General features: G+C 41.4%; 2 protein-coding genes and 4 non-coding genes across 6 annotated transcripts; 5 read left to right on the forward strand and 1 right to left on the reverse strand.

Moving 5' to 3' along the window:
* The first annotated feature begins 3,573 nt into the window (after positions 1 to 3,573).
* On the forward strand, positions 3,574 to 9,185 carry eif4a2 (eukaryotic translation initiation factor 4A). Its single transcript, XM_037535398.1, has 11 exons — positions 3,574 to 3,742; positions 4,846 to 4,903; positions 5,485 to 5,617; positions 5,722 to 5,861; positions 6,221 to 6,389; positions 6,587 to 6,696; positions 6,999 to 7,142; positions 7,437 to 7,574; positions 7,851 to 7,940; positions 8,201 to 8,280; positions 8,361 to 9,185. The coding sequence occupies exons 1-11, from the start codon at positions 3,714 to 3,716 to the stop codon at positions 8,503 to 8,505; spliced, it is 1,236 nt and encodes a 411-aa protein (XP_037391295.1). The 5' UTR covers positions 3,574 to 3,713; the 3' UTR covers positions 8,506 to 9,185.
* On the forward strand, positions 6,442 to 6,511 carry LOC119262682. The gene has a single exon (XR_005129823.1). It is a non-coding gene; the product is annotated as a small nucleolar RNA SNORD2 (small nucleolar RNA).
* Positions 6,738 to 6,916, forward strand: LOC119262677. Its single transcript, XR_005129817.1, has one exon. It is a non-coding gene; the product is annotated as a small nucleolar RNA SNORA81 (small nucleolar RNA).
* Positions 7,181 to 7,364, forward strand: LOC119262678. The gene has a single exon (XR_005129818.1). It is a non-coding gene; the product is annotated as a small nucleolar RNA SNORA81 (small nucleolar RNA).
* LOC119262683 lies at positions 7,701 to 7,769 on the forward strand. Its single transcript, XR_005129825.1, has one exon. It is a non-coding gene; the product is annotated as a small nucleolar RNA SNORD2 (small nucleolar RNA).
* Positions 9,186 to 10,535: 1,350 nt separating the features above from the next.
* On the reverse strand, positions 10,536 to 25,119 carry b3gnt5b (UDP-GlcNAc:betaGal beta-1,3-N-acetylglucosaminyltransferase 5b). The gene is made up of 2 exons (XM_017714635.2): positions 24,776 to 25,119; positions 10,536 to 13,109 (listed from the first exon to the last, which is right to left on the reverse strand). Exon 2 carries the CDS (start codon positions 13,000 to 13,002, stop codon positions 11,830 to 11,832), a length of 1,173 nt encoding a protein of 390 aa, XP_017570124.1. The 5' UTR covers positions 13,003 to 13,109; positions 24,776 to 25,119; the 3' UTR covers positions 10,536 to 11,829.
* Between the last annotated feature and the right edge of the window lie 237 nt (positions 25,120 to 25,356).

Here is a 25,356-nt window from a genome sequence, read left to right on the forward strand (position 1 = left end):
AAAAAGGGAACGTTACAGGAGGAGGAACAAACATTTATACGTTTTAATAGAAATGAATGAAGAGGAAATGATTCATTCCATCAAATTATGTCAGAAATGTAAAAAAACGACAAGAATTCAGATGCAATGTTTTGTCCCAACAGCAGCATATTGTATGATGCACTCTTTAAAAAGATGGTTCTTCAAGTGTTCTTTAGTAAAGGGAATGGTTCTATTTAAAACCATGAGTTCTACGTATATAGAACCATTTAATGGTGTGTTACATGGTGAACCGGTTCTTCAGATTGATGCAGAAAATGTAGTATATGGTTCTATACACCACCAAAAGAGGTTCCACTATTGTTACAGGCTTGACATCGACACTAGCAGAACTGTTTGATGCTATGTAGAACCCTTTTCCAAAAGCTTCTTTATAGAACCATCTACAGCACATTCTCCATCAATCTGGAGAACGTTTAAACAACTCAGAGAATCCTTTAATCATGCAATGGGTTCTTTGAGTGTTCGTGGTCCTGTATAGCATCATTTTCTTCCCTGAAGAACCCTTGAAGAACCATCATTTTTTAAAAGTGTATAGCACCTTTTGGAAAATGGTCCTACTTTGCGCCAAAAAGGGTTCTTCTGTTAGAGAACCAGCAGCACATTTTTGATGTTGGGTTGTTCTATGAGAGAAGCTGTGGCACCTTTCTGAAAATGGTTCTGTGTAGCACCAAAAATGGGTTCTTCTATTGTTGCAAGCTTGACATCACATTGTCCATCGATCTGAAGAACCGTTTTACCATGCCAAGAACCATTCAAGCATGAAATAGGACCATAGAACCATTCCCTTTACCACAGAACCCACGAGGAACCATCTTTTAAAAAAAAAAATGTACATAACATTTTTAATGATTACTTTCTAATGTGCTCACGTTCTTTCTAACAGAAGCCAATATGAAAGGTGGTTCCCGCTTTCCAAGCATTGGAGGTCTACAAAGAGTGGAGAAGCACCAGCACGTGCCAAAGAGCAACCAGACCACGAAGCTCCCAGCGATCCAGACCACCTCACTCAGGGTGCCAACTGATATTGCAAACAAACGACTGGTGCTGGCAAACCAGGGCCTGGGTGAGATTCCCCGTGGTGGAGGTGGAGCTGCAGCTTTCGGGGTCGAGTCATTACTTCACCTGTACCTCCCGAAAAAGCCCCGTGATGAACTGCACAGACCGAAGCGCCCGAGAACCGGAGCGCGCCGCCGCACTTACTTCGAGGCCCAGGCAGGATTCAGGCCATGAAAGGAGGTGTGCAACACATCTGCAGAGCGAGAGATGAAACTGAGCGTGTAAATAGAAGAGCTGAGGTGATGAACTGATCTCAGGACTGCAGATCCAACACCAGCCATGTCCCTGGAATCATCGATAAGACGACACAGTTTGTGTTGTCCTTCACCAGTGGTCACAGGACGCTGTTGTCTGGATATTTTTGGTTGGTGGACTGTTCTCAGTCCAGCAGTGACACTGAGGTGTTTAAAAACTCCAGCAGCACTGCTGTGTCTGATCCACTCGTACCAGCGCAACACCCACTAACACACCACCACCACATCAGTGTGACTGTAGTGCTGAGAATAATCCACCACCCAAATAGTACCTGCTCTGTGAGGGTCCATGGGTGTCCTGACCACTGAAGAACAGGGTAGCAGAGTATCAGAGAAACAGATGGACTACAGTCTGTAACTGTAGAGCTACAAATACAGCCGATCTCAGTTCTTTATTAATGAGTGATCAATCCTTTCCAGTGGTTGTAACCATTACACCAATTCCCATTAAAAAAGCAAAGCCATAACGCTTTAACGTTAATGGTTCTAATGGTCTGTTTTCAGCAGGAGCCAAATTTCAGAAACAGAGGAAAAAATGGCTTAAAGGGGAACCAAATAATTAAACAGTTAAGAAACAAAGTTATTCAGAGCGGTTTGGTGTGAAACGCTTCATTCTAGAGAAACTTACAGAGTCAGAACTGTTTACAGTGCTAGTGATAGGAACCAGACGTCCACCTCTAAAAGCTCCCTCCCAGAAAGTGACCACATGAAATGATTATAGATACCCAGCCTGATGTCTGAGATGTTGATCTTGCGGCAGATTTGTGATAGTTAAATAGTTTAATAAAATGTATTTTCATCAGTTTGTTGTAATCCTTTTTTGGTGGAAGGATACAAGAGAAGGGTGTTCTAAGGCAAAATAGACCCAAAAGTACCCCCCCCCCCCTCCCATTTTCTACTATTTTACCATCATTAACATTGCGTATAAAACTAAGAAGACACTCTGGTGGTTTTGGATGGTAAATTAAATGCCTATATTTGTGTTGTCATGGTAACCCCTGGTTCCCACCACCACTGTAAAGACACTTCAGACCACACCACAAACAATTTTGTTTACATCTCAACCGCTAAATTATGCCGAAATTTTGAAAAAGCGGTGGAGTTTCCCCCTTTAATAATCCTCACGTCCTGATTTCAAACAGGACTTAACCATGTCTAGGAGAAATGGGTGAGATTAAGAGGAGACAGGACTGCGCGATATGGCAATATGTATCATTGTCATGATAAATTATGTCATAATTCAATATGGCATGCTTTAGCGAACATATTGTGGATATGGTCAGTAATCATAGAGCATTGACCAACAGCAAGTTTCATTATTAAGCGAGCCTGTTTAACTGGATTCAGTCCTTATAGGAAAGTCTGTTCATTGGGCAGCCTCCTTTGCAACGCCACCGGGCAGTTATTTCCCAGGGAGAGACCAAAATACTTCAAACTGAAGGTCAAATTGCAGTTTCAAAAACATGTTTGAAATCACCGGTAAAACATGAAGACAAACATCATAAACAGTTTGTACCATTTGCCTCAATAACACATCAATAAAATAGTTGTTTAGGCTACAGCGCTTGGGTAGATGTCCACCACTCCATCAGGGAGGGCTGTCCCTGCTTCATTGCCTCATTCTCTTCCCTTTCTTACTTTAACCAGCGACTGGTTTCATTTTTTTGTAACTTCTCTGATTTAGTACAAAACAAAACGTCCAATATTTAATAAAAAATAATTGTCTTCACAGTTTCTCACAGTTCTTTTAAAGATGTAGCAGTGCTATTTTCTCAGTTCCAACTGATCCGATGTCTGAAGAAATAAATATTGCGATGTATCGTGAACATTTCTTGAAGTATCGCGATATTACATTTTTGCCATGTTGCCCACCTCAAACAGGAGGTCTCATTTAGATTATTTCTTTCCTCTGGGTTTTGTTTTAGGTTCATTTACAACTGTTACAAGCCAGAAAAAACTATAATAAAGATCAAAAATGTGAGGAAAATGTTCTACAATCCAGCAAACCAGCCGGGCCGGTCCAGCAGGCCACAACTGCTGGAGACCCCGTAGCGACCTCACCACGCCCTCCCCATTGCGGCAATATCCATGCGCCTCACAATATAGTCCTACGCATAGGCTAGAAAGCTCCGTCGCAACTTCCACGAAAAAAGCGAGGCTAAATCTCTCCGGGGAATATTTTTGTTGCGTAGCTGATGGGAGTTGTGAAGAATCTACAACCGAAGGAGTCGCTAATCGTAGCGTTTCAAACCGCTCGGGTACGATAGGGGAGGAAAGGGAAAGAAGTTCCGGGCAGATAAAAATCGCCTGAGGTTCAATTGCTCCTCCTTTCCAAGTGGATGCCGAAGTCGCGAACGGACCATGTCTAGCGGTTCTGCCGATTATCACAGGTAATTCTTTTTATTATCGGATAAATGTGTTTTTGTGCTACGGCAAAGGGTTGTATGTTGTAGCGACCGCGGTTTTAACACCGCCCATCTTCGTGTTTTTGGTGTTAAATTGCCGGTAAACGGTCGTGGCTCCGTATAGCGGCCTGCGCCACACCAGTTATCGTTAGCCGCATAGCTATAGTTAAACACCGAAGGCGCGAAAATGGAGAACGGACAGCTTATGGTGTTTAATTTGCACATCTTAATGCCATATCGTTCTTCGGTTACGTTCTTCTGTCTGAAATAAAGTGATGTATTCAGTCAAAACCCAATATTTCGCCTCTGTTCGCTCCACGCCCGTCTCTTGATGCTGCGGCCTGTTAGCCTGAGCAGTAGCATGTTAACAATGCAGCTAACCAGCTAAGAGCTGTTTTTTGGCGTCAGGGTGATTTAACCACTCTTTAGCGTTGATGGTGCTGTACTTTAGGGGTATGTTAACGATTTATAACATCCATAAGTAGGTTTTCAGGCTTAATATTGAGATAGTGAACTCGTTTGACCTTAAAATGGTATAAATGCGTATGTTGCTAAAGTTAGGATCTTGTTCGCCAGCTTGTTGTTCGAATATCCCCGCGCCACCTTAAGTGGTGCAGCAGTTACTTTATGGCACTTGGGGCCAAAAAGTAACTGCTGCCCCCTTTAAGGTGAAACGGGAAACGGCGAAATGTAAACCGCTGCCCTATTTAAGGTGAAACGGGAAACGCGAGTATGCGAGTGTTGCACCACTTAAGGTGGCACGGAAAATTCGCACAAAAGCTGGCGAATATTAGGCAAACTTTAGCCTCGTGAATTGCGTGAGGAGTGGGTTGTAGGAGTGCATGGTACTGTAATGCGCTGCTAATGTTACTCGTCATGGAGAGAGGGGCTCACTTTGCTCACCCTATCCACGTGGCACGCCAGGAACGCGCCTGGTTCCCCTCACACAAAGCTCCTAGCTTAACTTCCAGTTGGGACATTTCTTTATACTGCTTCTGGGAATTGCTCTTGGGGTATCCCCAGGGCCTTGGAAAAGCCTGGAAAGACCTTTCCTGAACATTTTTTTGGTCTCTTTTTTCCCCCCTTAGCTCTAGAGATCGAGACCATGGCGGGCCGGAGGGTATGGACCCAGATGGTGTCATCGAGGTAATCACCTTGAAATGTCTTAATTATGATATGCTTCTGAATTTTTGAATAATTCAGTCATTGAGATGTAAATGGAGTCATTCACAGTGGTTTGGCTTGCAGTGCTTAATGGCCAAGAGACTTGGACTCGGGTTTCCTTGGATAAACCATGGGTTGCCGTGTCTACAATACAAATACAGCTGTTTTATTCATCGTTCAAAAACAGTTGAAAGTGTCTTGAGTTTTAAATGTTGTTGATCGTGAAATGGCCATAAATCTGAAACGCGTACTTCTTTTGGGACTGTTTAGCTTTACTATGCTCTGTGATCCTGTCTGCCATGCATTGATTAATATACGTTTTAAGCCGAATGTTTTTTGAAAGATATCAAACTGGTCATAGATGTCAGTTTTAGAGGTGGGCGCCTGGTTCCCATCGCCACAACTGAGTGACCTCTCAAACTGAGCATTTCCCTGCAAACTACTCTGAGGGACTGTTTACATCTTAGTTGCTAAATTGTGTTGACTTTTTGGAAATCGGTGGAGTTTCCCTTAAATGCTCACACATTTGAGCTGAATTTGACACATGGTTTTCTGGCTTGCAGAGCAACTGGAATGAGATCACAGACAATTTTGATGATATGAACCTTAAGGAGACACTTCTCCGTGGGATTTATGCATATGGTTTCGAGAAGCCATCAGCTATTCAGCAAAGAGCAATTATTCCTTGCATAAAAGGTGATTTTGTTTGTTGGTTGGGGGTTAAATTTTATTTTGTATAATGGCTGTTGAAGGCCTTCTTGTACTGCATTTGCTTGAGATTAATGATGCTTGTCCTACAGGTTACGATGTCATTGCCCAAGCCCAGTCAGGCACTGGCAAAACAGCCACATTTGCCATCTCAATCCTGCAGCAATTGGAGATTGAGCAGAAAGAGACTCAGGCTCTGGTCCTGGCACCAACCCGAGAGCTTGCTCAGCAGGTATGCTGTACCCGAGGTCATGATAAACTTAAGTGTGTCTCAGACCAAGGCGGCATATTTGGGCGGTAGCTGAAATGAAGGTAATATTTTGCTTTTCTTCCTGCTATGTAACTGGTGAAATGTGGACTTTGTCTCTTAGTCTTATTTGATGTTTAGCAGGGAGTAGCAACCCAGTCATTTGGTTGTGAATTCACTGTTAACAGACTTGTTTTTAAATGTCTTGAGATCTAGAAGTTGATGGTTAAGAGCTATAAGCTATGTTTTTTATATATCTAATTTTGTCATTTTTAACTGACTTGTTCTTTATTCTCTCCTTGCTGGGTTTTTTTTTTTTTTTTTTTTTTTTTTTTTTTTTTTAGATTCAGAAGGTCATCTTGGCTCTAGGTGACTACATGGGTGCATCATGCCACGCCTGCATTGGGGGTACCAATGTTCGCAATGAAATGCAGAAACTCCAAGCAGAAGCCCCACACATTGTTGTGGGAACTCCAGGCCGTGTATTTGACATGCTGAACAGGAGGTTCCTCTGTAAGTGTTTCAAACCAAAACATCTGTTCACTGGCCTATTATGTTGAACCAAGTGTGAAATGATGGTACCATCTTTCGGGACTGACTTGTCATGGAGATGTCTCTTTTTTTACTGATCACGTTCATGTCCAGTATATGGAGTGTCTGTATAGGCTGCTCTGAACAATGAATTGAACAACTTTTTTTTACCCCTATAGCTCCCAAATGGATCAAGATGTTTGTCTTGGATGAAGCAGATGAAATGCTTAGTCGTGGATTCAAGGATCAAATTTATGAAATTTTCCAGAAATTGAGCACAAATATTCAGGTTAGTTGAGCTTTACCCAGTCTTTTTTCTCGCCTTCTTTCCCTTCCATATAAAAGAACTGTGCTTAAATTACAGAATCCAGGTTTTCCTGGTTTATGTAATAATGCTAGCAGAGTAACAAAATGGAAGGAGAGCAATTGCCCTGCACCGGAAATGAAAGATGGTCGGACCGCTTTCTTAATGTCCAGTGGCCTTTGTTTCAAGGTTCAGTGCAACAGTTATTCAGATTGATGCTGTTATTGAAAAGTGATGTATTTACCAGGAAACCAAGCATTGAGTGATGCTCGTGTGCTTCTCTATAGGTTGTGCTGCTTTCGGCCACCATGCCTGCAGAGGTGTTGGATGTGACCACCAAATTTATGCGGGAGCCTGTCCGCATTCTGGTGAAGAAAGAAGAGCTTACCCTGGAGGGTATCAAGCAGTTCTACATTAACGTAGAACGAGAGGTGAGGACTTTGTCTTGGTGCTGTTTGATAGAAAAAAAACCTTCTTCTACAAAGCGCCATGCCAAAATCATCAGGACTAAGCCTTCGAGCTGAGTTCTGGTGGTCATGCTAGTGTGGTATTTCAAAGAAGGGAGAGCAAAGACACAGTTTCAGAAATGAGCCTGGGGCGGACCTCTTTCTTAATGTCCAATGTCCTAGGTCTCGAGATTCTGTGGTACAAGTTCCAGTACAGGGATGCCGAAATTTGCGTTCTTAGTTAATGCACCTCTAACAACGAAATGCCTTGGTTTGCAGGAATGGAAATTAGACACACTCTGCGATCTCTACGAGACCCTGACAATCACCCAGGCTGTCATTTTCTTAAACACAAGAAGAAAGGTGGACTGGTTGACTGAGAAGATGCATGCGAGAGACTTCACCGTTTCTGCCCTGGTAAGAGAAGTTTATTAAAGCTGCTCACGCATCTGGCACTACAAATAAAATCGATCTGCCAGCAGCAGATATCACTTTAGAAGTTAATCGAATCTTTGTCCCTACCGTTTCTGCCTGTTGGATTAAGTGTGAAATGATGGTTCATCTTTCGGGACTGACTTGTAATGGAGACACTTCCAAATTCTCTGATCATACTTCTGACCAACTGGCTTCTCACCAACTGAAGTTGGAGAGATTAGTGTTGGTGCTGGTTCTAAATAAAATCTTTTCTTGCAGCATGGAGACATGGACCAGAAGGAGAGAGACGTTATCATGAGAGAGTTTAGATCTGGCTCTAGCAGAGTGCTGATTACTACAGATTTGTTGGTAAGTTGATTGTGACCCCTCGGATGCTTTCAGTTGTGGCTGCTGCAGCGTTGGTTGTCCTTGGGGGTTCTGTTGTGATGTGAATCAGATTTTGTAGTACTAGGTAACTTGGTGTGCCTGCTCTTTGACACGGTTACTGTTTCTGTGCAGTGGGTTTTCACTTCCTTGGGTTGTTGCATATATGTTTGTGCTGTAACCACATGTTGTACAAAGCATTTGTGAGGTTAGTAAAATGACCATTTTTTTTTTTCCCCCCACAGGCACGTGGTATTGATGTGCAGCAGGTTTCGCTCGTCATCAACTATGACCTTCCAACAAATCGAGAGAACTATATCCATAGGTGAGTCATAGCGGTGGTCAGATGTCCATTTCTGGAACTTGTCGTAAGGCCAGCTTGCTTAACTTGTCTTTCCTTGCCAGGATTGGCCGCGGAGGTCGGTTTGGCAGAAAAGGTGTTGCCATCAACTTTGTTACCGAGGAGGACAAGAGGATTCTTCGAGACATCGAGACGTTTTACAACACGACCGTTGAGGAGATGCCCATGAATGTCGCGGACCTGATTTAAACTCCGGAGATTTTAATGCAGGGATAGCTGTTGAATAATCACTTGCATTTTTGCGCTTGTTTTATTGGAAGAATTAAAAAAAAAAACATTCTCCTCGATGCTGGCTGTGGATCAGACTTGCGAATTCGATACGTGACGTGACTTCTTCTGCGTGGACGGTCGTAAGCTCCCTACCAGCCTCCGCTGGTAGCGGAGTTTACAGAACATGGGTTCTTTAAATGTATTCTTTATCAGGTATTTTCTCCCTAGTATGTTTAAAATGTACGTGTTAGATGTTCTTCACCGTTTAGTAATCTACTTGTGGACTAAAAGATACAAGTGCTGCATCAAGTCTGCCAATTATGTTATGCTAACATATGTGTGCAGTTTAACTTGGCTCACTCTTCCTATGTCAGTAAAACGAAAGGCACTTATTTTGTTGAATGTATTAATTTAATTGTATATTGTTATCAAGTACTTCTTTGTGTGAAGTCCTCTTCAAAGGTGGGTCTTAAACTAAATGTTCCATGTGGTGTTTTGGCTCATTTGAAAATAAAGAGGATAGTGATATACTCCACCTAGAGCTTTTTGGAGTGTTTTAAGCTTGACAGGTGTCTATTGTATTTATTTTAAACTCTTGTTTTGCTATTGATGGCTCTTCTGGCATGGTCACTGTTATAAAGGATTGGCTTTACATCTTTTAGAGTTGTTTGTGGAGTGGTTTTTTTTTTTTTTTTTTTTTTTTTAAATGAGAATCGACCTGGGTGACTAGTTGGGTGTGGGGGTGAAAACGGTTTGTGTAGATGTCTGACTAGTTTCATGTTTAGAGGGGTTGGCATGTATCCACTGGCACATCATATTTGAAATGCAAAAGAACCACAAAGCCATAGCAGGAAGATCGTGCTTGGTCCCCCTTGGCGATCCAACAGAATTTGACTTGGCTGTGCATACTGGAAGGGAGCTGGTGCTTGTCAAGCAAGCAAGGCTTGAACTGTGGTGTGCCTATATATATATATATATTTTTATATATATATATATAAAATATGTATGTAGGATCTCCAACCCCCTCTTCCCCCACTTTAGAAGTCCAAGCTGGCTTTGTTATATGAACCAATAAAGTAGTTGTGCAGTGTTGTTATTGTAATTTGGCTTGATTAGCTTGATTTTGAATTTTTCATGACCTGACTCTTGACTGAAGTGGCTGGAAAGAGCTGTGGGTTCAGTGATCACAAAAATGCCTGATGCTTGCTAGATTAATCGAGATGAGACAGGTAGTGGGTCACCGTTAAGGAGCTTTCTGTAGTGGTTGCTACCACTTGTATATATGCACCAATGTGGTAGGAAAGTGTTTGACTGAACATGCACTGAGTTAAGAGGGGAAAACTGGACAAAAAAAATTAGTATCTTCAAAGAATTTAAGGATGGGTCTCTTTCACCAACCTTACTTTACAATTCATAAAGATTCTGACATTTGCCATGTTGAGAGATTTGTTCTTTGGAAATTGTGTACACACAGCAAACAATCCTATGGTTTCAGAACGCATCATGAATTACTTGGGATGTTTCTCAGAAATTTTAGGATGAGGTTGGTGAATGAGGCTAAATTTTCTTGCATGCATTTCTCCAAAAAAAAATTTACAATTAATAGTCAAAAATCAGACTTAAAACAGTGAGGTCCAAGTTGAATTTGAATTAAACACTAAACTGAGTAACCAGTTACTGCAGCCTGCTTTGAAAAGACGGATAAACCTAAATTATTAAACCTGTGTCTCCAAAGTCTTTTGAGCAGTCTTGAGTACTGGTGAAGGAAAGAGCCAACTGGGGGAGAAAATCTTGATCCATTTTGCCAACTGAAACTTGCAAGTTACAGTTTCATAGGTTTACTGTGTCAACTCTGACAAGTAGGAGGCTGTTAACAGCATTTTACCTCAAAATCTCCATGATTGAGAGAAATGAAGACTAAGTGAAAAGTACATTTAAGAAAGCAACAACCCTCCTCTGTATTTCAACATCTCACTTTAACAATGAACAAAAAATTGAAGGTATGCACATAATGGAGCAACAAACACTTTATTAACAGTATAGAAAAAAAAATATTCAATATTACTCAAATACACATCTTATAAAAGAATGTAACAGGGACATGGAACATTGAGTTCTAGATATTGCCAACAGTTGACATGTGCAACACAATCTGATGTCCAGGTCTTGCAGCTGGGACATTTGATCCTTCTGCTAAAAATAGAGTAGTCCTTCAGCAGGGGATAGGGACAGGTCCCCGGTTATGAAACGGGTTTCAGAGTCGTCTTCATTAGACCCCATAGCAACCTACTTAGTCACACAAAAGGGATGACCAAACAAGTGTCCCTGATTACACAAACTTTAAAAAGGTTACATACTTGAACAAATATGGTCTTCAGCGCACAAAGCCACACCTTTGTAAACTTTTTCCAGTGCAAAATAAACACACTACGCCATCTGTGGTGTTTAAGGCAAGTTGTGAGGCAGCAACGTCGTGCAGTTCTGATCATACGCAGTTTTTCTGACCACTGCTTCCCAGAAATGTATGACGGATGTACAGATCACGAGGTGATTTTGAGGTCAGCGCTGAACCAATGATCACACTTGAGTAAACTCTTATGTTGTGTCTTTTGGCAGATGCTGAGGTAGTGGGTTACACATACGAGTACAAATACAGAATTTCACATTACAGCAGCAAAGAGACGAGCGCTCGTAGTTTGAGGAACAGTGATTTGCCAATGCACTGGCCCCTGCCTACTAGTTAACAAAACCCACGTCCAACGTACTTTCCTTGCGGCTTGCTCCCCCTCCTCTGCATCCATGTGTGGAACGAGTCACCTCAGTGTTAGAGTTTTCAGCTTCTCCAATCTTCCATCCGTTGCAGTCCCAACTGATGGCTCACTGAAACTTAATTTAAGAGTAAAAACACGGTAGACAAACATTTACCAATAGTTCCCAACCACAGTCTTGGAGCTGTCTTGGGGGTTGGGTAGTCCAAAACCAAAATTGGGAGCCTTATGCAAATATACTTTGTGAGGGCTCAAAGTGTCAAGAGTATAATCCTTGTATGGGGTCCAGACTCTCAAGGGTGTGCCTAGGTTTCTCTCGAGAAGTTGGAAAAATAAAATGCACAACCGAAGTACTTATGATCATGAATAGATGACACTTTTGTGTCACTTGAGACAGTGACACTTTTGGGCCATAAAAAAAAAAATATTCCTGCTCTCGGAGCAAAAGGTGGCAAGCTGTTTATAAAAAAAAAAAAAAAAAAAAATCAAGGCGGGAAACATCTGAGCAATTTCATACTAAACCAAGTTCCGTGTTCTACAGGAACGCTGCTTTGCATGGATAAGTATTTGTAAAAAATGGTTTACAAAGCAGTGGGATTTTAGCCAGAGTACAGTAAAGTCTTCCAAAGGCTCCTGAGTATACTTTCTGCACTTCGGGATCTGTTGCTTGTTTCCAGAGTTCATGAAAGTCCTTCACATGTCCATGCGAGGTCATCATCTGCCTGTAAATGCAGCGGTGATAAGGGGCCCTGCCCTCCCCAGAAAAGAAGACATGCTCCTGGGGCAAAACCCCTACTGCATTGGCACAAATGCCCATGAAGACGTCGTCAATGTAAAGGGAGGCGTTCAGGGTGAGGGAAGCCTGGTAGACCTTGGAGACCAAGTCTTTGGAGAGGACGTAACCAGATCCAGGAGTGTAATCAGGATACATCAGCCAGGGATACATCTCTTCAGACACATAGTACTTGCTGTCCTTGTCACGAACTGGTGGAGAACCTTGATGTACCTTCCCGACCCAGAAGTCCTTTACCCCAGCTCGGTCTACCTCTTGCAAATAGTGGATGAGGTTGGGCAAGTGAACAAAGATGTCATCATCCGCAGACATGAAGAATCGGGCATGTGGACAGTATGCATGCGTCCAACCCAGCTGCAAGAGCAGTTTGATGGTCAGGTTGTGGAAGGTATCAAGAAAGTCCTGCTGGATCAAATCGTGGTATCTCTGGTCTTCCTGAAACAGCTCCCTTTGCAGCTTCTTCCTCTGCAAGGGCTGTGGGGGGAAGCCAAGAGCAAAGACCACTTTCACAGTAACACCCAAGGTCTTCTCAATGTAGGCCTCATTACCCCACGTTGACCGAATGGCCTGCCTCATCTCGAAGTTCTGCGGTGAACTCTTCACGAACAGTAGGAGCAGGACATCTTTGTCGGCACATTTCCCCTCTTGGTTTATTAAGTAACGGTGGTTGCTGAACTTCTGGGCTTCCTCACGGCTAATTGTCAAGTTGGCAGTGATGAAGTCAAGATTGGTAAGCAGGTGTCGTAAAGAGTAGGACTTTATATGACTCACTAGATCACTGTCAAGACTTTGCCAGTACACCATGACCACTGATAACGCAAAGCACGTCATCATCAGCTGCTGAATTTGGCGTGTTTTGAGCCGGTGAAAATTCACAAACATCCTGGACCTTTTGAGAACTTGAGCTGCAGTCATGTTTGGGAGGTGGCAGAGAACAGGCCTGGGTTACGTTTCATGGAGAGACATTGCTTCTCACAGTGTCCTAGTCGGAGATGCATCATAAAGCCGAGACCATTTCAAATCTGAAATAGAAATATTAGTTCATCAGTTTTTGAACGAGATTTCAATACTTCACACATTTAACATAAATGGACATCTGAAGCCTTTAACGAACAGAGGCCATTTGATTACACACAGCATAATTATTCCTGTTTAATTGTGAAATAATGACAAAAACATTTTATATAATGCCAGTTATAAACATACAATATTTTGCCAGTTTGCGGTAGTCATTGCTATGTTAGTCTTTAACTGTACAGTACGTAACAGTATATCAGCAAGCAAGATAACCACTTCACTAAATGTTATGTAAACAAAGTTAGTAGCTTTTGTTTTGCATCCGAATTTAATGCAGCCATCGACGTTACAACAATTTAACTCTGTAAAACCAATCAAAAAGGCCAAGGCCCTGACCTTTGATGAACAAACAGACTACAATATGTAACTGCAGAACTACAAAGTGTATTTATAAAGTAACCAGAGCTGGCAGCACGGACAAGGATGCAATGTAGACACCTAATGCAGTTTTGACTAATAAAACAACCACACACTCCAGTTTGGCAGTGTAATTTTTGCCTGAGTGGAAATGTCTCTGTGTCTATTTATCTAACAGACATTTGGATACCAACTAATCTAATCTGGTCACATTAGCATACCTCCCTGTAGGGACTTTTGTCAAGGAAGTGTCCTGGTTTTACTTTTTCAGAGATCCGTGTGTCAATGTAAAAGCCAACACAGCAAATGTGCCATAAAGTCACCAATAATGGAGGGCTTTAAGGCCTTAGAGGCAGTGAAAAAGTGCTGAGAGGGATGCAGAGCTTTCAAACGCAGTGAGAGCACAAAGGACGCCCAGAACCCGCAGCTTCCGCCAGGCACGGGAATAAAACCAAGGGATCATCACCCTAGAATTCCTCACTACGTTCCTCACATTGCTTTGTTTTGGCCCAGTATTCCAGCAATCCTCAGGTCAGGATGATAAGGTTCAAGGTTCTTTCAGAACTCCCTGCAGGACTGAGATGTTGAGGAACAAAGCTTTTACGTCTCACATTGTTGGACTGATTTTTTGGGGTGACTGGAATACTGGGAATCATACACTAAATCTGGGGAGCTCTCCCTCTTTCTTATTGTTTAAAAATTCTTTCCCCAAACCCCCCTGTTTTTGGCGTTCTTTAAAAGAAAACAAATAACTACATACATTAAAACCTGAGAAGATGCCTGTCATGTCACTGAAGATGTCAGTTTTTTAGGACACCCTGTACAATGTCAGCAGCGGCATTTGAGGCACTATAGACCCCTGGAGTTGTGCCATCATTCTGGAGTCTAAGCTGCCAAATATGAGCAATGCTTCATGCAAACCAACACTGTTGACACTGAAGTGACAGAACGCTAATAACTTGACCAAAATACCCCACACAACGAGGGAAGCTGTCTAATGTGGTCGTTTAGAAGCTTTGGCAGTTTTAGACAACAGTTTGACCAGCTCTACAGTTAAACAGTAGACTTTATTTTCATGCACCATCGTTTCTGTGCATAGCATTGTTCGCTTGCTTGTAGCCAGATGACGTTATCGGTGAAAAGAGAACTTTGCCAAACAGATGATTTTGCGATGATTTCAGCCACACTGACTGAACTGCAGATATAAGTTTAAAACAATAGTTCTGCATGAATTTCGTATGGGACTTGCAATAAAGGAACCTCTGACCAGGGTATATTGTGGTTTGTCCATCTGAATTGACATGACCAAATCATAAGGTTAATTATTCAGTAGCTGCATGAAATAAATGCAAATTTTTATTTTATTTATTGATTTGGGTCACCTCAAATTAACAGAATATATGTTTTATAATCTACACATATCACTATATGCTTACAATTTACTGGTGAAAGCCAAAAATCTGACACTCTTTGTATTATTTTGCAAAAATAATTTTTACTGAGCAGATCACTGAAGAGATGCCGTGTGTTTATAGTTTATAGCCTAGGAACCACTGGTGCTTCTATGACTACGATGCTTGCTTCCAAAAAAACCTCAAATTATCAAAAAGTCTGCATTAAATAATTAACTATATGTACATAACTCAAATGTCACATGATGACCGATAGAAACATGCTATAATTGCAATCCTGTGTGTTGGTTTTCCGTTTCGCTGGGTTAAAGAGAACTGCTTACTTCCATGTCTTTGACTCATAGAACAAAGTTCCCTTTACTGACATTACAGAACTAAAACTAGAACAAAGCAGGTTCTCAATTATTTGTAACTGATGTAAAATCACTAGAACTCTGTATTTAAAACCAACGCTGACAGCTCTGGGAATCAACTTAAGCAGCTTAGATGCACTCGAGAAACACTTGTACAGGAGTTCTTCTCTGAAAACGTGAGACACTGGCAGCCTTAAAACTTGTTTTTATTTTTGGATTTACACACAGTGACGCCTGTTGAATAAAAGTAAACCTGAATAATTTAAATGGCTTCAAACTGATTTTGGTAACTTTTTTCCAACTTAAGTGACCAAATTCTCATTATTGTAACACTAATATATAAAGTTACTGTTATGAAGTGTTTTGAAGTAAAATGTTAAATTACAAAAAGTACAAATGTTAGTATTTTTGCAATTTTTATCTTATGATCGCAAGATACTGACCAACACTGGGGGTTTTGCTTCTATTTGTGCCACAATATTTTATTGTTCTGGTTTACTCTAATAGATTAATGAGATTCAACAGTTAAAAGTAATACATGTTCTTTTTTCTATTTAAATAAACAAAAAAACGGGTGTGTACTGAGAAACAGGTATGTTTACAGACTGCAATAAAAAAAAAATTAGAGCTGGGCGATATGGCCAAAAATGTTATCACAAAAAACAAAATTCATATCATTTGATATCGATACATACAGCGATAACTGTCAAATCATTATTTCTTTCCCGTTTGGAGGCTGATTTTTGCTCCTGGGTGGTTAATCCCCGTTTTAAACCATCCTTTATGGACAGAACACGACAAACACTCACCAAACAGTGGAACATCTCACAGATCTGTCATGGGACAGTGGGAGAAAGTGTCTGGTGAGCTGTTTTACCAGCTGGAAAAAAGCTCAACTGCAGTTTTTGTAATAGTCATAACTTAAGAAAGAAAAGATTATTTTTAGCTGATTATTTTTAGTCAAGGCTCGACTGTCCCGATACTAAGACTAATCAAGTGGCCCAAAACACTGCTAAACTGTTTAGTTTCTCAACAACGTCAACTTAGTACGAACAGCCAACATTAGCTGGCTCAGGACATCAGTGACGGATCACACCGCCTCACTGCCGTCACTCCTACCACATCCATGAACGCTCCTACCACACCCATCAACGCTCCTACCACATCCATATCACAGTATTCAAACACCAGCTAGCAACGACTGGATTTGTCTATTGTATCGTGGTAGTTTGAGGGGTGAACCACAATATATCAACACCAGACAGACAGTCCTCCTTTTAGGTATGTCATACTGAAAGTGGTGTTTTTGTGTCTTGTTTGATCTTCAGTATCATCAATTTGCCATGTTTTGCTCCCTGGACTGATGAATCACACTATCTAGCAGGCTGATGGTTGTAACTGTGTTGTTTCCTGCAGGAGTTCCAACAGTACTGTTTTTCAGGCCCCTTAGTTCCAGTGAAGGGTGATGTTAATGCTACAGCACACAAAGACATTTTAGATAATTATATGCATCCAACTTCATGGCAGCAGTTTGTTGAAGATCCTTTTCCTGTTCCAGCATGACTGAGCCCCCGAGCACAAAGTGAGTTCCATAAAGATGAATGGTTTGACGAGTTTGGTGTGGAGGAACTCCAGTGGACTGCAAAGAGCCCTGACCTCAACCCCACTGAATATCTTTGGAATGCAGATTGTGAGCCAGGCCCTCTTGTCCAACATTAGTGCCTGATCTCATGAATGCTCTTTTGACTGAATGGAAAAAATCTCATTAGAAAGCTTCCCAGAAGAGTGGAGGCTGTTATAGGATCACTTATAGCAACAAAGCGGGGCCCATGGTTTTAGAATGGGATCATATAGGTGTAATGGTCAGGTTAGGTCAATGGACATAATTTGAAAATGTCTGTTGGCCTTTGTATTGTGTGTAAATTTCATGAAGGATAAACAGCCCAAAATGACTTGGGCGAGTCCTTCTCCTGTAAAGTTACCATTTTGGAGGTACAAGGTTTTCATCGGACAACAGCGAGACGCTACTAATAGTTACTACTCTCTGACCATCGGCATATTTCCTCTGAAGCAGAAGTCCTGCTCAACCACATGCTATAAATCCACCTTGAGAATACACAGGAAGCCAACATGAGCAAAGCAAAGATCAATGACGATCCAGAAACAAAGCGGCTTGTTTTTCTGTGGCACCATCGCTGAGCAACGTGTCAAAACATTTCAACCAGCATCTCGAATTTAAAACTTCTGTTCATAATTGGTTCATCATAAATGCTGCATGAGAGACGTGCACGTCTCAGATAACAGCGTTGAGCTCATCCCTCAGGCGACGGCCAAACACATCTGTAAACACAGCAGTTCGTCCAGAGTCCTGGTTGACCCACTGCGGATCTGCAGAGTGCTTTCTGTATTTGTCACGCATTGACTGACTTGGTAGCTGGTTGGCTGGTAGCTCCTGTAAAAGGTGAACTCCACTGATATTTTTAAAGCCGTGCACAATTATATCCTTACTAAGATTACAGGTGCGCAATATGGCAAAAACAGTATACCACAATACTTCAAGTCATTTTTTTATGACTGCTGCATCGGAACATGTATTTTTTTCTGAGATAAAGCAACAGGCCACAATAGCTACAGATAACTGTTAAACCTGTTTAAATGCCCCCAGGAGGTAGGTATTATAAACCTGCCTATTTGCCTGAACTAGACACCTCTAGAGACCTAGAACTAGAGACCGCTGTCCCACAGGTTGTATGTGTGTGTGTTTGTCTCCAAAGCGCAGTTCGGCTAATATCAACAGGAAATTAACATGGGTTAGCAGGCTGGATAGGACTGCGTCACGAGCCCAGCTTGGCCTACGAGGCTGGTGTTTGACACACGGGCTCTAAAAGGTTTGTACTAGCAAACATACATTCTCTGAGTCAACAACAAACCACTTTTGTAAGTCACAAACATTGTAAATGTAATTGTAAAATATTGTAAATGTAATGTAAAAGGTTCTGGATAGTAAATAAAATGGCTACGGTTATATTTGATTCCTGGTTCCCACCACTTTAAGAAATTCGAATCCAAAGCTGTGTTTGGTCCACATCCTCTATACAGTGCCCTATTTTGGGATTCTGTCATTTTGAACTGGTGTCCAAAGAAAGTGGAGAAGATCAAGTGCACTCACTCAAGTGCACAATAAATAGTGTACAAAGAATGTACCCTAGTGGAGAGGGGATACCAATAATACACAGCATTGTTTGGTATCAAGATTCACAAGCAGCTTCTCTGGGGAGGATCACTGAGCCCAGACACAACGGCAGCATCTCCACAGAGCTCTCAGACCTGTTACAGCTGCACTATAACTTGCCGGTTATAGTGGACTAGTGGCATGACGTTTATAGTGTTCATGGGATGGATTCATGTTGCACAGAACTGAGCAAACCCAAATGATTAAAGTGTCCAAAATCATTTACTACCGTTATTAGGGGACCATTCCGGATGCGGCCCAAGTCTCTACAGCGAACCATTTCACATTAGACCATTCAGTCTCCGACATCTTAGCCATAATATATGTACGTCCTCTCGTTATTCTACCTACAAAGCTCTCAATAAGACCTTTTATCGCCCTACAATTTGTAGAAAATTTGCCAGAACTATCAACGCCAGTTTTCAATCCATCCGACCACATGGAGTTAGATTTACTACCGATTATTTTGAAAACACCTTCCGATCCACTTTAGAAAAGGTGGCGCCACTTAAAATAAAACGAATAAGGCAGAAAAAGCTCGGCCCCGTGGTACAACGATAAAACCCGTACCTTAAAACAAAAAACTCGGGAACTAGAGCGGAAATGGCGACAAACCAAGATGGAAGTGTTCCACTCTGCCTGGAAGCACAGCCTTATAGAGGATAGAAATACTCTCACTACAGCTCGCTCAGCATATCTGGCCTCGCTGATCGAGAATAATAAATATAATCCTAGAATTCTCTTTAGTGTGAAATCGCAGCAACTCTCACTAGTGAAGTTTTTATGGACTTCTTTAATAATAAAATTGAAAATATCAGACAACAAATTCAACTCACAGTATTAAATCCAACCCGGCTGTCATCTGACTTAGCTGATATAGAAGAAAACACAGTTGTACAAGAAAGGCTGGGAACTTTTTACCCACTCCCACAGCTGGAGCTAGAGAAGCTTATCTCTTCTGCAAATTGCACAACCTGCACACTCGATGCAATTCCCTCAAAATTACTCAAAGAAGTACTACCAGTCATTATAAACCCTATTTCAACTATAGTAAACTCGTCCCTTAGTCTGGGCCATGTACCCAAAGCTTTTAAACTAGCAGTTATTAAACCCCTGATCAAGAAACCAAATCTTGATGTCACCGTTTTGTCTAATTACAGGCCTCTTTCTAACTTACCGTTTATAGCTAAGATCTTAGAAAAAGCTGTGGCCCAACAACTTAGTTCATATCTACACAAGAACCACATATATGAAAAATTCCAATCTGGATTCAGGCCACATCACAGCACTGAGACGGCTCTAGTTAAGATAACTAATGATCTTCTTCTTGCCTCTGATCAGGGCTACATATCTCTTTTAGTGCTACATGACCTCAGCGCGGCGTTCGATACAATAGACCACAATATTCTCCTAGAAAGGTTTAAAAACATGGTTGGAGTCACAGGGACGGCCCTATCATGGTTCAGATCTTACCTAACAGAACGTTACAAGTTCGTCAGTGTAAACAATTTATCTTACAGTTATTCAAAAGTAAAATTTGGAGTTCCGCAGGGCTCTATTTTAGGACCATTATTATTTACTCTATACATGTTACCGTTAGGCACAGTTAGAGGTAACCATGGAATGACTTTCATTGTTACGCAGACGATACTCAACTGTACATATCAGCCAAACCTGATGACAAATACAGATTAAAGAAAATGGAGGACTGTGTAAAAGACGTGAAATGCTGGATGTCACGTAACTTCCTCCTACTAAACAGTAACTAAACAGAGGTTCTCCTTCTGGGTCCTAAATTAGCAAGAAGTACATTTCCAGATTTAATCTTATATCTCGCCGACTTTCCAGCCACACCTGGCTCAGCAGCAAAAAATCTTGGCGTTATAATTGACTCAGATTTATCATTCGATCAACACATAGGCAGCATCACTAGAACAGCTTTTCCACATCTTCGCAACATTACCAAGATAAGAAATGCCCCATCCCTGCGTGATGCAGAAATACTGGTGCATGCCTTTATTACTTCCAGGCTAGATTACTGTAATCCGCTACTGCCAGGATGCACGAGCAGGAATTGAGCAAACTCCAACTAGTCCAAAACGCCGCAGCCAGGGTCCTCACTAAAACTAGAAAATTTTATCATATCAGTCCAGTGCCATCACTCCATTCCGTATTGATTACAAAATTCTCTTATTGATGTATAAAGCCCTACATGGGCTCACTCCCAAGTACTTACAAGACCTTGTTTCTCATTATGAGCCATCACAACTACTCAGATCCCAAACAATGTAAACTACTCAGATCCCAGATCCCAAACAATGTAAACGTTCCATCAAAGGTACAGCAGTGGTTTTAAGGTCCAGTTGCGCAGCATAAATACGTTTTTCCAGGTGTAAAGGTCGTATTTGTACCTTTTCATATCCTAATGATTTAAAATAGATCAATAAAATAAAAGCCTGGAGATGAGATGGGGGTGTGGATGGGGGTACTGCTTAGAAAATATAATTTCAGTGGATTATGGTTCAGTTATGTTCCCTGACTAAAGGTACTGAGATGTACCCTTGAGGGTACCACCTCAGTGACAAGAGGGGTCCTGCTCCAGTCACAGATCCATATCTTTATTTCTGAGAGTGTGGGGAAAAGCAAATATTCAGAACTGTGAACCATCTGACTGCATAAGTGGTTATTCTCTATAATGGAAAACTGTAAATGGCTTTACTATTGTTTGGTACTATGCAGGACCCTTTCTTGCTTCACTTGGGTGCAACTTTACTTGAACCTTCATGCATCGTCCTCCACACACATCGTTAAAGTTAGCTGCTAAAAATTCTGTTACCATGGTCTCAGACATAATGCGACAAAGTAACAACACCTGTGCACAGGTTGGTGTTGGTCAAATGCTGTAAGAAATGTTCTTCTCAGTATTGACCACAGGAACCCACAGGAATTTCATCATAAGTTTCTTATAGATTGGGATCTCATAACTTATGAACGAAGATAATGAGAATGATCAGAGGCAGCCAAGTTAGACATATAATATGATGCAGAAAAATACTGAGCCCTACAAAACTTACACATTCTACATTCTTCTTGCATTGTAGGTCAATTTGTGTGGTGTTATGAACTTAAAACCGTTGTAATCTCTTTGGGCATCAGTCACAAACCATGCTTAAGGAGACATTTCTTCATAAAAACCCACTCACGCAGTTTTTGAGAAGATTCTGGTGTCCAATATTCTCTTATCTGGGGTTTGTTCTTAGGTAAGAACAGAATCTACTTAAGAGCAAACAGGTAAGAACAACTCTGCGTTTTAAGAACACGTCATTAATCCGATGATGACTTCTTCTTAGGAACTTTCTCAAGAACATGTTCAAGAACAAACTCAGAAAGAGCATGAGGACAAATATCGATAGTTGCCCAACCTCTCTTTGTCCCTGAAGAGTCTGACAGGATCCTGGGCCTTTAAGGACACTGTAACAAAGCTCTGTTCTGATTGGTTCCTCATTCTAAAAGGAGGCTGAAACACTCCTTATAACTTCAGCACTTCTTCAGTAGAAAGATATACATAAATGTGCTGGTTTTCCGTGACATCATAAACATCAACAAAATGAGCCGTTATCTAAGGTACTCCGAACAGAGTAGGAAGAGAACAGTACTTTTTGAAGCTTTAACTGTATTTAGGTTTAAAATAAAAAAAAAAAAATCAGTTTGTAATAATACAGGATCTATCTATCTATCTATCTATCTATCTATCTATCTATCTATCTATCTATCTATCTATCTATCTATCTATCACACCGTGCGAAAGTTTTAGGCATCTAATTTTTAAATAATTGACCTCAGCAGTGAGTTCATCACAGTATACATTAGAATAAAGTCGTATTCATACTTCAAATAAACATAAAAACAATAAAAAGTAACAAGAATTTCTTGGGTCTATATTTTCACATCTTCACAGAGACTCGTTAATATCATCAATTACATCATAAGCTCAATTTACTGAGCACTGATTGGTCAAACCAGGAGCTGCTTTTTAACTACATATAATACTGGGCTTCCTCGAGGAGAGGCTTGGAAATGGTTAAACAAACACACTAACATCCACTAATATATATATATATATACACACACACACACACACACACACACACACACATTCTATAAATCTTATTTATTCAAATATTAACACGCAAATAAACAAACTACACAAATATATTTTTAAAAATCTTGGGTGCCTAAGACTTTCTTTCTGGCTCTGCATTAAAGCCGGGTTAGATCAAGAGTCACAATCCAAATCTTAAGAAGAAATTTTGTCCTTTCAACAAAATCAAACCACCTTGGGAGCCGCAACATTTAATGCCCAGTATGTCTTAGTGTGCGATAATGTCCAGTACAGGCTAAACAATATAAAAGAAAACAGACTTACTTTGCTCTGCTTTAAGCTTTAGTTATAATTGCTTTCCTCCCATTTCCGCCAGGGAACGTTTCCTTAGAAGTAGAAGAGTTTCTTGTAAAATGTCCCTCAACGCTCGACTGTTTTACGAGGCTAAAGTCGTTTCTCATTTGCCGTTCAACCTTAAATTCTGCCTGAAGTGCCAGAATGTAGATGCAGCACCATTTAAGGTGGAACGGGAGAATTTGAAAGCGAAGCGACTACGCAACTTTTTAGTGTTTGACAGTCTCTCGTCGCAGATTTAACGCTGCAGGAAACCAACTAAGGTGCTTATAATTACAAATAAGTCTCCAAATGTTTGTCTCAAATCTGTGTCTGCCGTTTCATCCACTGCTAGCCAGGAGAGACTGTGTTGCTATGTGACCTGCAGTCTGCAGGGCTTTCGCGCTATGTTGCATACGTCCCCTGATATTTTACTGCCACAGTGACACTAATATTATATACACAGTGATCAGGCATAACATTATGACCATCACCTTGTTTCTGCAGCAACACTGCTGTGGTGGTGGTGTGTTGAGCTGGTACAAGTACATCAGACACAGCAGTGCTGCTGGAGTTTTTAAACACTGTGTCCACTCACTGTCCACTCTATTAGACACTCCTACCTTGTTAGTCCACCTGGTAGACGTATGGTTAGAGACAGCAGCTTATCTGCTGCTGCACAGTTTGTGTTGGTCATCCTCTAATCCTTCATCAGTGGTCACAGGACGCTGTTGTCTGGATATTTTGGTTAGTGGACTAGTCTCAGTCCAGCAGTGACACTGAGGTGTTTAAAAACTCCAGCAACACTGCTGCGCCTGATTGACTCAAACCAGCGCAACACACACCAACACACCACCACCATCACATCAGTGTTACTGCAGTGCTGAGAATGATCCACCACCCAATAGTACCTGCTCTGTGAGGGTCCATGGGGGTCCTGACCACTGAAGAACAGGGTAACAGAGTATCAGAGAAACAGATGGACTACAGTCTGTAACTGTAGGACTACAACAGGTCACCTATACAGAGTAGAAACAAGGCGGTGATCATGTTATGCCTGTGTGTATTTAATTCATTATATATATATATATATATATATATATATATATATATATATATATATATATATATATATATAGAGAGAGAGAGAGAGAGAGAGAGAGAGAGAGAGAGAGAGAGAGAGACAGACAGACAGAGACAGACAGAGACAGAGAGAGACAGAGAGAGAGAGAGAGACAGAGCCGTTGCCTATACAAAACCTCATATCTCTAAAATGGTAACTTTACAAGAAAAGGACAAAACCTCCTTTCCTTTTAATGTAACTCAATGCAACCAGATGTAAAGGGCAACAGGCATTTTTTAATCATGACAAAACTAAAAGAAACGCCAAACCGCCAAGTTTCTACCAAACAGCAAGCCCGCGTTTTTCTTCATTTACTCACCAAACTCTCAAACCAAACACTAAAGTCACACATTTCCTATTATACACAGAAAAGGGGACCACAAATGTGGATAAACGGTTAGGCTTCGTGTAAACATTAAGCATCTGTGTACGAATTATCTTCCACGCAGCTGAAGTTCGAATTTTCCGTTCCACCTTAAACAGCACAATAACCGCACGCCGCGCGGCAGGTACAGTACGTCTAACTCCCATACCATTTAAGGTGGAACTGAACAAGTTCGGGGAAAAAGCGGGTTTCAAACTTGCTGCTGCTGAGAAGTCAAATAACACGTTTTCGCTTTTATCTGCTTTTAAGAACACCCCACATATTCGAAATTAATGTCACCGAACTGGTTAACAGTTAACGCTAGGTAAACTCACCCCTCGGTCGCCGCCGTAACGCGAGAGACCGGCGTCCTCCTCGTCCACGGTGAGAGGAAAATGTGAAGCTTCTCAGATAATGTTAGGGTGGTCCTTACGTCTGTGGAGTTCAGCGCCCGCCGTTGTCTTCATCTGTTAAGTTCATCTGGTTGGTTTAAAGTTAACTCGGCTCTGACAGACCTCCGACACGGGTGGGCAGAGTGCCTCTTCCCCCGGCGCCTCTCCCTCTCCCTCTGTGTGCGGTAACGTTAATGGGTGTCGGCGCTGCCGTTGGAAACAATCTGCCTTTCACATGGACGCCGTTCTCTGACACCTTTTAGGTCGTGTGCAGAGCCAAGCACACACTGAACCCGCTGCTTCTCTCTTTCATTTCTTTCTGCCTTCCTTGGTTTTTCTGTTGTGTTTTTTTTTTAGCCGTTTTGTTGAGGCGCGCGGGCGTGACCTCGCGCTGCTAGCTTAGCACACGGAGCAGCTAGCTGGCTTTATTTTTTATTAATAAATTAAAACATTTAAATTGTAATAAATGTGCCTAAAACGTATACCCTACGGAAGAGGATTAGGGCCACTATAAAAAAAATAAA

Source organism: Pygocentrus nattereri, chromosome 2, assembly GCF_015220715.1.
Source record: "Pygocentrus nattereri isolate fPygNat1 chromosome 2, fPygNat1.pri, whole genome shotgun sequence".
Lineage (NCBI taxonomy): Eukaryota > Metazoa > Chordata > Actinopteri > Characiformes > Serrasalmidae > Pygocentrus > Pygocentrus nattereri.

What these genes read in the sequence shown, in the direction of transcription:
- eif4a2 (XM_037535398.1), top strand. Translation starts at nt 3,714, where the DNA reads ATGTCTAGCGGTTCTGCCGATTATCACAG. An exon ending in ACATTAACGTAGAACGAGAG is followed by an intron (nt 7,143 to 7,436) that starts GTGAGGACTTTG and finishes CTTGGTTTGCAG; the next exon opens with GAATGGAAATTAGACACACT. An exon ending in CGAGAGAACTATATCCATAG is followed by an intron (nt 8,281 to 8,360) that starts GTGAGTCATAGC and finishes TTTCCTTGCCAG; the next exon opens with GATTGGCCGCGGAGGTCGGT.
- b3gnt5b (XM_017714635.2), bottom strand. Translation starts at nt 13,002, where the DNA reads ATGACTGCAGCTCAAGTTCTCAAAAGGTCCAGGATGTTTGTGAATTTT.